This window comes from Syzygium oleosum, unplaced genomic scaffold, assembly GCF_021117445.2.
Source record: "Syzygium oleosum isolate NSW1041296 unplaced genomic scaffold, Sole_v2.1 Sole_v2.29, whole genome shotgun sequence".
Classification (NCBI taxonomy): Eukaryota; Viridiplantae; Streptophyta; class Magnoliopsida; order Myrtales; family Myrtaceae; genus Syzygium; species Syzygium oleosum.
Window position 1 is genome coordinate 927707 of NW_026607513.1, and position 13016 is coordinate 940722.

The 13016-nt window shown below is 39.7% G+C and overlaps 1 protein-coding gene across 3 annotated transcripts in view; it reads right to left on the bottom strand.

Moving 5' to 3' along the window:
* The window catches only part of LOC115677787 ((E,E)-alpha-farnesene synthase-like), a 52667-nt gene that overhangs the window by 23568 nt on the left and 16083 nt on the right, over positions 1 to 13016 (bottom strand). The window contains exons 1-2 of one of the 3 annotated variants that reach the window (XM_056303852.1): positions 909 to 1076; positions 105 to 360 (exon numbers count right to left, since the gene is read on the bottom strand). The exons of 1 other annotated variant lie outside the window; for it this stretch is intronic. In XM_056303852.1, the coding sequence (XP_056159827.1) occupies positions 105 to 360; positions 909 to 1061 (409 nt within the window). In that variant the 5' untranslated portion in view covers positions 1062 to 1076. Of the gene's footprint in view, positions 1 to 104; positions 361 to 908; positions 1077 to 13016 lie in introns of those variants that run through there. One more of the 3 variants, XM_056303851.1, reaches the window with a different exon arrangement.

The following is a 13016-nucleotide window of genomic DNA, read 5'->3' on the forward strand; positions in this document are numbered from 1 at the left end:
ATCTTTAGTATCTTTAGCATTTTGCATTGATTAATTGATTTGTGCTGTCATTCAATAGTAACATCTCAGACGAAGGAAATCACACATCCATCTTTTGAACTTACCATGTGAAACGACATGGCCATGCTGTCTGAGGAGTCTAAACCGAAGTGCACTGGCATAGAGCCGATCTTCCACGTTGAAAACGCCGTTGTTGGTGGATACAATGGTTTGAAGAATTTCAGTGACAAAAAGGTTGGACAGCCCCAATTTTCTCATGCTGTCAATCAACTCTAACTTGGGGAGTGAATCGCCTGCTTCTGATAACATTGGCTTTACTTCATCCGCAAGCTGTTCCACCCGTTCTTTAATTCCTTCTTTCTGTGGAATCGAGTCAAATTCGTTAGATTGAAATCTACCTCAAAAAGGCCTCAAATAATTTATGGAGCAATACCAAGATGTTGTGATTATACTAATTTATCCTTTACGAATTTATGGTAAAATATATTGCGAAGTCTTGATTGCGAAGTAATTAAGTTTTATCTAGACTCAATCTAATGGGATTAATCATATTTTAAGAAGAAACAACCGAAAGAATGTGGACTCGTTGTGTTTCTAATAACATGATTGATTTTTTATATTACATGTTAGCTAGATGAATTGGTATTTTACATTACATGCTAGCTATAAATCAAGTCTAGATGATGGCTGATATATAGGATAACCACACATATTAATATCATGCATGTGATATTACCAATCAATTTAGCAAAATACTACCTTGCTCGAATTAAAAAAAAAAAAACATCAACGTGTGTCTCATGTGCAATACTTAAATTAAGGAGTACAACCAAAAAAGAACAATTTCGATAATTAACGACCAAATTCGATGGAACTTATGAGCGCGGAAGGTACAAATAGAATCTTACGAGGTCGTTGTTGTTGTTAAGCGACCGGAGGAAATCGTATTTCCAAAGGCTAGGCCTATAATTGGCAGATCTTCTTTGATGCAACTTGTCCCCGACTTGTGGCGAATCCGCTTGGCATGGTTGGAACTGGACTTGTTCTGTTTTGTACTCCATGACGAATGAGTGGAAGTTGAGAAGATTGGTGAGATAACGAATTTGTACGAGTTTAGTGATGGAATGAGTGTGAGTGTTGTTGAGCACAATGCTTCAATTTATATAGGCGAGTTCGAGTTGCGAGTGTTGTTGAGCACAAGAAGCCCCACACGTCAACCTCATACTCGGTCAGTCTCATCTCCAACCACACACAGTAATCACGAATCGCGTGAGAACACAGCACAACATAAGATAGCAATGTGCTTGCTTCCCGTGGGACAGATAAGGTTATGAGTCGTATAGGCACTGCCCATGCTTCACGTGGGCTGCTTATGGTTATGGGTCAAACTGGCAAATATCTGCCCATGTTTCTTATGCCTTAGTCCAAACAAAACTAGATGAATCTATAAATGCCTGACTAGCAAAACGCAAGCCACATTCGTCTAACCAAAAACATCAGATTTAAGAGATTAACTAGGAATAAAGCGGGTGCGCAATCCACTTCTCTAGATATTACAGATATTTGTTGGTAGAATACAACACTCTATGATCTTAAAATCAAGTTGGGCATGTTGTTGTTTTGATCATTTTTTTTCTAGAAAAGCATAGACTCCTCTAGGATTACCATCGACAAGTCTCTAGTTTAATAGGTTGTAGTTTGTCACGACCTCCCTGAACGGAGTGGACCACCTAGGGTTTGGGTAATGTATTACTAAGTTTATGCCTAGCTCGGGCTCTCCGAAGCTCATATCAATTTGCAACTAGCAAAACGCAAGCCACATTTGTCTATCCAAAAAGTCGATTTAAGAGATTACGGATATTTACTGGTAGAATACAACACTCTATGATCTTAAAATCAAGTTGGGCATGTTGTTGTTTTGATCAATTTTTTTCTAGAAAAGCATTGACTCCTCTAGGATTACTATCTACAAGTCTCTAGTTTAATAGGTTGTAGTTTGTCACGACCTCCCCGAACGGAGTGGACCACCTAGGGTTTGGCTAATGGATTACTAAATTTATGCTTAGCTCGGGCTCCCCCAAATTCATACCAATTCGCAACTAACAAAATGCAAGCCACATTCGTCTATCCAAAAAGTCATATTTAAGAGATTACGGATATTTGTTGGTAGAATACTACACTCTATGATCTTAATCAAGTTGGGCATGTAATCATTTTTTTCTAGAAAAGCATAGACTCCTCTAGGATTACTATCTATAGGTCTCTAGTTTAATAGGTTGTAGATTGTCACGACCTCCCCAAACAAAGTGGACCACCTAGGATTTAGCTAATGGAATACTAAGCTTATGCCTAGCTTGGACTCTCCCAAGCTCGTATGAATTCGCAACTTAGGTTCAATATTTAACAGGCAAATCATTTTTATTTTGGAGTCGCCACTAATCAATTTTTTGGTGGGTCCATTAGAAACCCAAGTAAAGTGTGAGAGCATGTTTTACTTATACGAATCAGAGATTAAACTAATTCGGGGACTTAATTACGCCAAATTACTCTAATGCAATTTCAGTACTTTTACTCTTTTATTTTAAAAAATATTGTGGAAGGCAACTTGGATTAATTTTAAACCTAGCCACTAGCATGTGAGTTATGATCATACGGGTGCGCAAATCAATGAAATTAACACTCGATAATCAAGACGAATAAATAAATTACAAGAAGGAAAGTGAAAATCAAACATCACAAATTATGATTAATTTTTAGGGTTTTCTATTATTCTAGAAATAAAATTAATCTATGTGCAGTACATGCTACTAATCTAACATGACGGGCAATATTTAACTACATGACCTAACTCTAATGACGGGCAAAAATCAACATGAAACCATTGTAATATGACACGCATTAAATGTCCCTAAACATGCAATCACTAAATGACATGCAAGCGATGACATGACGTGTGACATGGCAGGCATTGATGACGTGGCATGTGACATGGCATGTGACGTGGCATGAAGTAGCAAGATGACATGGCAAGATGACATGGCATTGATAACACAACAAATAGTGATGCAAACATAATACAACCTAATCTATATTGCATTTAGAAGATATATGTTTTATGATTTTTATTAAAATTCGCAATTGATAATTAATGAAAATAAATTATCTAGATTAAGATTTTATTTAATTCAAACTAGGAAATAGACTAAGTCAAATCCTATATTTATGGAAACCTATCTTAACTAAATGAAAATTATAACAGCATGCAATCTATCTAGAGAAAGCTATCTAAAACTTATCATTATTAATTGTGAGATCTTATCTAATATCTATTCTAGAATATATCCTAAACTTATCTAATTTTTTTTGTTTTTTTATCAAATAAGGGAACAAATCAAACAAAGATAAGCATTCATGGCAAGAGATAATCACCAAATCAAAAAAAGATAAGCATTGAATATCCGATATCATCCAATCAACTTCTAATTTGGTGACAAATTGTAACGTCCTTATCTTACCTCAGAGTTATTAATTTGATATTATAGGCTTGTCGCCGTCCTGTTTCTTTCATCTGATTATTAAACACATGCGAAAACGTGTATAAACAATTTCCAAACATAATAACAGCTGGAAATCAAGAAAAGCATAACATGCAAGACACATTATTACCATTTTACTTAAACATATTTTACAAGCCCTTTTTCCATGGGCCGTCCAAGCACAAATCATATCACAAGTGAAGGTCGAGGTTAATCTTAGCTCCTCTATGTCATCCTCCATCTTACGGACTTGAAAAGGAAAACAACGGGGATGAGTCAGGGAGACTTAATGAGTAAATTCACCAATACTCGTGCAGGATGATGCCTCGCTGTTGTACTAACGCATACAAATATTTTCTCTATCTTATGTCGATGGCAAATCAATAGCAACGACTTTGACCTTGCCTTGCTATGTTCACATGGAAACTCACCTTCATCCGGTTACATAAATTTGGCTTATTAATAAACACACATACCGGCACACATATAAGATTCATTTGTCGTCATCCTGGCTCAACCAGAGCATCCTGACTCAACCGAGGCATCCAGCTTCATGCTAGGCATCTTGGCTCAACCAAGGCATCCCGGCTCAATCGAGGCATCCTGGGGCTAGCTTACCTGAGGCATCCGAACTCAACTAAGGCATCCTAGCTCAACTAGGGCATCCCGACACTAGTTTACCGAGGCATCCGAACTCAACCCAAGCATCCTGGCTCAACTAAGGCATCCCGGCACTAGTTTACCGAGGTATCACCGCCAATGCTATGTGACGACGGTTTTTTTCTTTTATTTAGTGATCACACAGCATGGGTCACACAAGCCGGTTTATTATCTTGATTTCATTGGTCCATGCAATCAAGCCCAAAGGCGGGCCGTGCTTGTGTAATCATGATCTCTAGAACATTCGACTAACATGCGGGTCGCGGTCGAGGGCACATGGTTCGGTCCGCCATGCCGAGCAACGGCTCGGAGCCGGACTTGGCCTAGATCTACACATCCCAATGTAAACACGCACCAAGCCGAACTCGTCCCTTGACGCCATAACATGAGTACAAGACCATACGATACTCCATTTCGTGACTCGTACGTGCCTTGACTTACAATTATGAAGCAAAATAAGAAGCATTTATGCAAACATCGAGCATCACAGACACGGTCACCACTCGAGCCAAACTCGTAACACCACGTCCTATCCTCTTATATATCAACAAGCATGGATGAGAACATCAAGCATGGTAACAAGAAAAGCGTGCAATATCGAGACAAACAACAACACGCAAGTCTCAACAAAGGCTCGGGCGAGAACTCAATACAACAATGCATCATAACTTCCTATCCCGAGATTAGAGAATCCATTTACATGCCGCGTTCCAACCACGTAACACACCGCCCTATCCAATTGTTAGGGAATTTACTCAACTATAAGCATAAAAAAACCTTTACGGGGGTCGGACGGGAAAACGGCGGTCGGCGGTGGCGAACGGGAGAGAAAGAGAGGTGATCGGCGTGAGAATGAGGGTGAGAGAGAGAGGCATGAGAATGAGAGATGAGAGAGGAAGAGGAAGTGGCGTGTGGTGCGAGGAAAAGAGGAGGGGTGCCTCTATTTATAGGCCCCTCTTCAACTTGTTCACCAAGTTCTTGCTCCCCAAGTTTTGACCAACTTGCTCACCAAATTCTTGACCATCACGAAGCTTCTTATGCAAGCTTTTAATTGAGGCCACACATCTCTCATTTAAAAGCTTAGAATGTGTAGATTTTGTTTTCATAAGACATCAAATCGAAATTCTAATGTTTTCATATAGAAATTGATGAATCTTTGAAATCTGGCAAAACCGAGTAGTTTTGCACTGTTCAACAAATTGGACTTGAAAATATAGTACATGGACTCCAAAAATTATAAAATTTGAATATGTGATAAGCAAGGCCTTGAAAAACATTTTTCATGAAGAACATGAAATCCGAATCTTTTTGTAACTACAACTTTCAGTAGCTCAAAAACAGACTAAAAACAGTTTGCTGGAACAGAATCTTTGCTTTTAAAAGTAAGCTCTTTCCAGAGTTCAAATTATCTCCAAAAATTCCCAAATTTATATATGTTATAAAGAAAGAAGTTCTCAACAACTTTTGTGAAGGAAGTTTGTTCAAATTCGGCCCAAAAAAGTTTGTAGAAAATCGAGAAAGTGTGAACATCACAGAAATACCCATTCTGAGCAGTTTTACACGGTCCAAAATTAGGCTATCGTACCACTCATATCAAGTCCAAAAATTTTGAAATTAAAATATGTAAAACTTCAAGATGTTTGGAGAAACTTTTAAGAGGAAGTGTTTGGAAATTTGGATCACAAAAGTCTCCACAAAAATAACAAAACGAAAGGGGTACAGGGGAACCGAATCTGGATTTTCCAGAATAAGAGTAAAATTGGCTCCGATTGGAAAACCACTAAACTTAAATCATAGCCATTTCCCAGGGACTGAAATTGAGGATGTTACACAAATAAAATCGACAATCATATCCTATAGCTTGAGGATTGGATTGGCCAATTTTCCGTGCGGTCAAAAATCGTATCTCGAACTAGAGATCGGACTATCGACCATATGCACATTGTCGAATTAGGAAAATTTCCTACTTTGGATGATCCTAAAAAATCTCTAGATATGCAAGTTAGATCACAATCATTCAAATTAGGAAATAATATATAATAATCAAATCGGATAATATTTTCTTACCTAATTCTAATATTCCGTTTCCAAATTGAACCGACATATGGCAGCTCGACGACAGTGACCTGTAGTGGTACTCGGGTCGGTGAAGCCTCGGTGTGCGAGGTGCTCGGCTAGCAGGGGCGACTCACGGTGGTGAGGCTAGTGGTGCAGGCCGGCTCGGTGGATGTCTCGGTGGCTGTGGGAGCAACCAAGGCTTGGCTGCAATAGCTTCGCGGTGGTGTGGCCTCACAGGAGGACCGCAGCTGGCACAGGTGGCTGGGATTGGTGATGGATCTGGTCGTGGGTTACCGGTGCACGAATCAACCTGCAAAACAAGGAAAATCAATGGAACAGCTAAGCAACGAGCAGCAGGGATCGTTGTAGCGGGTGGTCACGGAGCAGCTTCGCTGCGGCAGGGCAAGCAGGCGTTGAGGTGGTTGTCGTCACGGCTGAACAGCAGCAGGTCCCCTCGTCGGATCAACAGGGAAAGGCAGCAAGGCAGCAACAAAGGGTAGATAGCAGGGCTCCTCGGCTGATCGTTGGCAGCTTGTTGCAGCAACTTCGTCACGGCGCAGGGCGACGGCGACGGTGGTGCAGAGAGAAGCATTGGCGTGGCGCTCAATGGCTTCTCGGTCAGCTGCAGCTTGTCGTCGGCAAGTGGAAACAGCGCCGGCATCAGAGAATCTCGGCCAAGAAGTTTCAACAACGGGGAGTCTCGACCTTGAGGACTTGGCTGAGACTTATCGCTCCCACTCGTTTGCTCTCCTTTGTATTGTGTTTTTGTGATTTCTAATTTTGAATTACCGACCTGTAATTTGTGAAGACCTAATGACATTATATAGTGTTAAGCTAGGTCTCTTACGAGCTTGAACTTCGGCTTTTCAAGGATAATGAGTTTTAATCTCAAGGCCTTTTTTCTGATTAGACATTGGTTGTATTAAACTCGACTTAGGCCAATTAAGGCCCTCCTCTCAGTGAAATTCGGCTAGCCCTCGTGTGCATAGGCTTGGCCGAATTTTGCTTCTCATTTTTTGAGGACAAGTTTGATCTCTCAAGTGCTTATTTTGATTAAACTTAAAGCCTTTAACATTAACGGGCTAAACCCAATTTTATTAAAGCTCAAAACCTTGTTTCTATTCTATGTTAATTTCAGCCACAGTGCCCCCCATGGCTTGGCCAAAATTTCCTTTAGTGCAAGTCCAGCCCACACAACTAATTTAGGTCCACCGCCTGTCCAATTAAAATGCAATTAATGAACTGAACTATATGATGAATGTTCCTAAAGACAGTAATTAATTAAAATTATTTTTGTCGATCCCTGATTTTCTATGTAATAAGTCTCTAGATGATTAATCAAAATTTAGGTGTCAACATAAAAATCTTTGGCAAATGCAGAGATAAATTGCATCTATTAGTTGGTGGATTGAGCCTATAAATAGGCAAAGTTGTTGGATTGCGTGTATGAAAGAAAGCAGCATCACGTGTACACAAGCCCTTGTCCTACGAAATTTTATCGAATTTCTAGTGGTCCTTCTTTGCTCTTAAATCAGCCACCCACTATACTTCTACTACCAATGCTTTAATCTTTTCTCATTCTATATCAAACTAACAGTCATGTTAGAGCCTCGTTCGGCTATTATTGGACATTTGCCTATCCACTTGCTACTAAAATTACCCATCTAGAGATCCGACACCAAAATTATGGCCAACTTTACCTCATACTTACTAATTGTTGCTACTTTCGATGGAAATAACAATGATTACTGGAATAATAAAATCACTACTTTCTTGATAGCCCAAGATTCATGAGACATTGTGTAGAAAGGATATCGTGTTGGGTTGAAATGGGAGAAAATTTTAAATAAGGGCTTGAATTTGGACTGTTTTCATAAAAGAAGGCCCAAAATTAACATTATCTCAAATAAGGGCATGAAGTGGTCAACTTAGTTCCAAATAAGAATTCCAGCTCACATCCCAGCCAAATTTGATTCACAATCAGGGGCATTTTCGTCCAAGAACATTTTTTGTTTAATTTTCTTTTTCTTTCTCTCTCTCTCTTTCTTTTTGCTTTCTTTTCTTGCTTCCTTTTTTTCTTTTCCTTTCTTCATCTTCCTCAAGCCTCCTTCTCATATGACTAGGACCAGCCTTTCTTCGGAGCAGGGCATTACAGCACAACCGAGCTCGTTGAAGATTCTAAGTTTCATTCCTGGAAATAGTTTGTAGATGATTCCACGAAGCAAAACAGGTGAGCTTACAAAAATATGATTCCTTTATCCTGAGATCCATCGCAAATTTCGGTTTGATTTAAGCCTCTTCCTTCGAGGCACACTACGCACCCTAAAGATGTTTGGTGAAATGCTCGAATGTGTCTATTTTGTATTAACAATGATGTGAAGTTGGTTCATGATCAATCTGAGGATGGAGCATCAATCAAGGAGAAGTCGAGCTGTGTTGATGAGAATGGCAAGAGTCTGGGCGCGTGTCTTTAGACTAGGGATTAGTACAAGGAGCCACCGGCATTGCAAAGGCCAATTCTTCATTCATTATTACTACAAGGAGGTGCTTCGAAAGATTGAATTCGCACAATTCTTCATTCAGTATAGTTAATGTAACAGAAAGGATGTAGGCTATCCACTGTAAAGAGTTCTGTGAGCTTTCATTAATTCTTCATTTATTAAAGTTAATGCGACAGAGACAAAGGGCGCTTTTTCTCAAATATTTAAGGGATAAGTATATTAGAAGTTTTAAAACTTTCAAAAAGTGTAATTAAGTCCCAAAACTTATCACGAAATGCAATTGAGTCCTAAAACTTTCAAAAAATGCAATTAAATCCTAAAACTTTTCAAATTGATCCAATCAAGTCCTTCAGTTGATTGTACTTTTGAAAGTTTTATGACTCGATTACATTTGCATGACAAATTTTAGGACTTAATTGCACTTTTTGAAAGTTTTAGGACTCGATTGCATTTGAGTTGATTATATGCAGTTCATTGCCTCTCTTGTTCTGTGCAATTCATTGTCTCATAGGGAAAAAATCAATGTCTAGTACAAATCTCATAGTCGGTTGCTGCTGAATATTACATTAGCGACAACATTGTCCATTTGCTGAGAACAGAATTTAACATTTGCTGAAAATCACTACCAGTTCAAATAACCGTCTGGTTCAATATCGTAGCTTGCACCAGTGGCTGAGCTTTTGTGGCCTCCGGGGCACTTGACATGATTGCTTTCTAATACTTTGTCTTTGAATTTTTTATATCGCGTAAATGTAACATTGGCTATCTAACTTCTTGCTCTAGCAAATATTCTCAGGACAGGACATTCAATTGCTGATTCCGAAGCATCAGAGCGAATATCTTTGTTATTACAAAATGGACTCATTTGGGCATTTAATCAAACTTCTTTGGGGCACATAGTGCGCCTCGAAGGAAGACGCTCAAATCAAATCGGAACTTGCGATGAATCTCGGGATAAAGGAATCATATTTTTGTAAGCTCACCTGTTGAGCTTCATGGAATCATCTACAAAGCTTTTTCAAGGAGTGAAAACTTAGAATTTTCAACGAGCTTGGTTGTGTTGTAATGGTTTGCCCCGAAGAAAAGCTGATCCTAGTCATAAGAGGAGATGGCACAGAGAGAGAGAGAGAGAGAGAGAGAGAGAGAGAGAGAGGCTGATGATGGTGCATACGATGGAGGTACTGTAGAGCGAACGAGGAGGCGTGAGGAAGAAAAAAGAAAAAAAGAACGAAAAAAGAAAAGAAAGCAAAAAGAAAGAGAGAAAGAAAAAAGAAGAAGAAAATTAAAGAAAAAAATGTTCTTGAACGAAAATGTCCCTGGCTATGAATAAGATTTGTCTAGCATATGAGGTAGGATCCAAATAAGATTAAGTTGGCCATTTCTGGCCCTTATATGAAAGAATGTTTACTTTCGACTCTCTTTTAAGAAAATGGATCCATTTCTTACCCTTATTTGAAAGTTTTCCAAAGGAATCGTCAAATTATTACCACCTTGATTATTCATTTTTGAGAGTGCGAAGCAGGTGCATCAGATCGAGTAGGCACTTGGTTACCTTTTGCAACGCACAATATTGAATTATGGACATTTTGCAGGGATTTGACCATTGCAAACCCAACTGAATAAATTGCTCAGCCTAGGAGACACTTTGCATACAGTTCTCAATCTTTTGAACAGCAGCAGCTACTATAGCTTACACACTTGCTATGTGATTACTCTTGCGCTAATAACTCAGTCGAGAGGGAGAGGCTGGATCACGGTTGATAGAATTTGCTGCCGAATGTCGCCATCTTGGATGCCGATCCCATCTCCGAATTGGTAAACCATATGGGCAACACAAGCCACGTTCACGGTGACATCGATGAAGGGTTGGAGAAGCGGCATCTCGGCATTGCCGAAGCAATGAGCATTAATGCTTTTCCATGCTTGGTTTATCAATACCTTGATGTGCTTCCGAGCGACTTCCTCTGATACGTTTGCTTCTCGCATGTAACACACCACTGAGGATGGAGCATCTCCTCTGTCTCTTTCAGCCTAACCAAATAGATAAATCAATTTAACTTGTTAATAAGATTCGATCTACTTGATTCAATTGTTACAATATTTAAATAATAAACAATGCCTTCATCTAACAGTTTAAACTTTTAGAACAGTTAATAGTGGACTCACAAAATTTCACATGGTATCAGAGCAAGAGGTCCTGAGCTCAAATCTTTCAGGCCCCTATTTACCTCTCCAATTGCATATTTCCAACACTTTACGCTTAGGCCAAAGTCTAGCCTACCTGTAAAAGGAGGCATTTATCTAATAGCTAAACTTTTAGAATAGTTGGCAGTGGTCCCACAAAATCGCGCATCAATTTCTCCATATGTCGTGTAAGCACAAGATTTTTCCGCAAGCTAAGAATTCGCCCATCATGTCAAATTAATATTTGCATAGAAGTTCGATAATTACCGTAGACGTTGCCAGGTCGTTGCAGAGTCGAAATATCATGGACACATTGTAAATCACATCTTTGTTTCTCTCTAGCAAATCTGCTACATCCTCCAATTGCATATGTCCCACAAGATAATAAGCATGAGACAAGATTAGTGGTCCAGAAGATGATGTCCAAGCATTGCTCAAGTACCCTTCCAAATATGGTATGTGGCCGACATTGTCCCACTTTGCTTCAGTAAGTAACGCTTTGCAAAAATCTGCCCACTGTGAAAAATAAGGTAAAAAGAAGATTTAAACGGGGATGATCAATTATGTAAGAACGTAAATTAGTTAGGGTGACATATGCCTGGATATGCAGTTATCCAACAGTTTTCTGCTTACGGCTTTCGTGAGACGTTGTAGCACTCGATGCCAATCTTCGTCCTTGCCAATATCATAAGCGATGTCGTATGTAACATCGCGAAGCGCTCGGAAACAGACCTTCATGTATTCAGGAAGCTGTTGAATCTGCTCCGAGTCCCATCTAGAAGCATCGGACTTTCCAATTAGAGGAAATTAACTGATAAGACACGAAAGGTAGAGATTGGGAGGCATGGTGGCCAACCTGGTAATGGCACCGGTGAAGCATTCTAGCTCCTCCAACGAACCAAGAAGGTCGTAGACATCGTCGATCACCATTATCAAGATGATGACCTTGGTGAGAGATTTTCGGAGAGAGCTGAACCGTGGTTCGTGAGATAGTCCAAGGGCGCACAAGAAACTTTCGACCAACCGATCCCTCGTGAAGTCCACATGTTCGATGAGTCCAGATCCTTCCACCACCTGAATTTACCAAGGCAACTGATCAAAATAAAAAACTATGAAAATCACATCATGTCCGGTAAAGATATCTTCAAAGAAGGCAATTTCCTAGGATGAATTTAGACCATATACATCATGAGTGAGTTTGAGCGTGACGAAATTACCCGTATATATCTCTAAGATCTCTTTGGTGTGTGGCTTGGACCGTGTTGAAATTGAGCTTGGCAAGCTCAAGCAGATTACTTTGCTTGTCCTCCTGTTGCTCATACAAGTCGATTTGCCATTTGATGTCAAACCACTGGACCCTCCAGTGCATCGGAAGCTCCAAAGCATGGACGGCACGTTTCAAGAGCCGACCGTCCAAACCGGAGACTCTCTCTGGGAGAATCCCAGTTGAGAAGGCTTTCACTTCATCCAAAATGTTTTCGCCTTCCGAAGCCAGATGTGAAGCCTCAAAAAGCTCTATCATAGCTTCAACATCTTCGCAGTTGCTTCCGTTCAATGTATTCCTTTCTTCTTTGAAGCTCCTTAATTCATCTTATTACAAATTGAAAGTCGAAGATTTATAACCAGACAGAACCGAGAATAATTGCTGATGCTAGATATTACTGAACATTAGAACAGACGACGACCAAGGACTCAGAACATTTAAGTGGCTTGTATGCATTCATGTCATAGTAACTCTCTGTGGACGAAACTTTCTTCGCCGTCTAGTCCACAATTGCATTTTATAGTCCTTTCTCTTGAATATGCGGGGCTGTTCATGTAGAACTAAGTCCATATAGGCATGTCGATTGCAGGGCTTCTCCAGGAGGATGTACTGGAAAAATTCCATTATAATCTCAGCGAGTGATATCGAAGCCGATGAGTGTCAACATTTTAATGATATATCAAGAAAGAATTTCATGATTCATAGATGTTGGGTGAGGCTTGTAATCACAATACTCACAAGCTGGAAACTCACGTCAATTTTCTCTGTACATAAATAGGAGCAATTTACGTCCATGATTTACACTAATTCCTC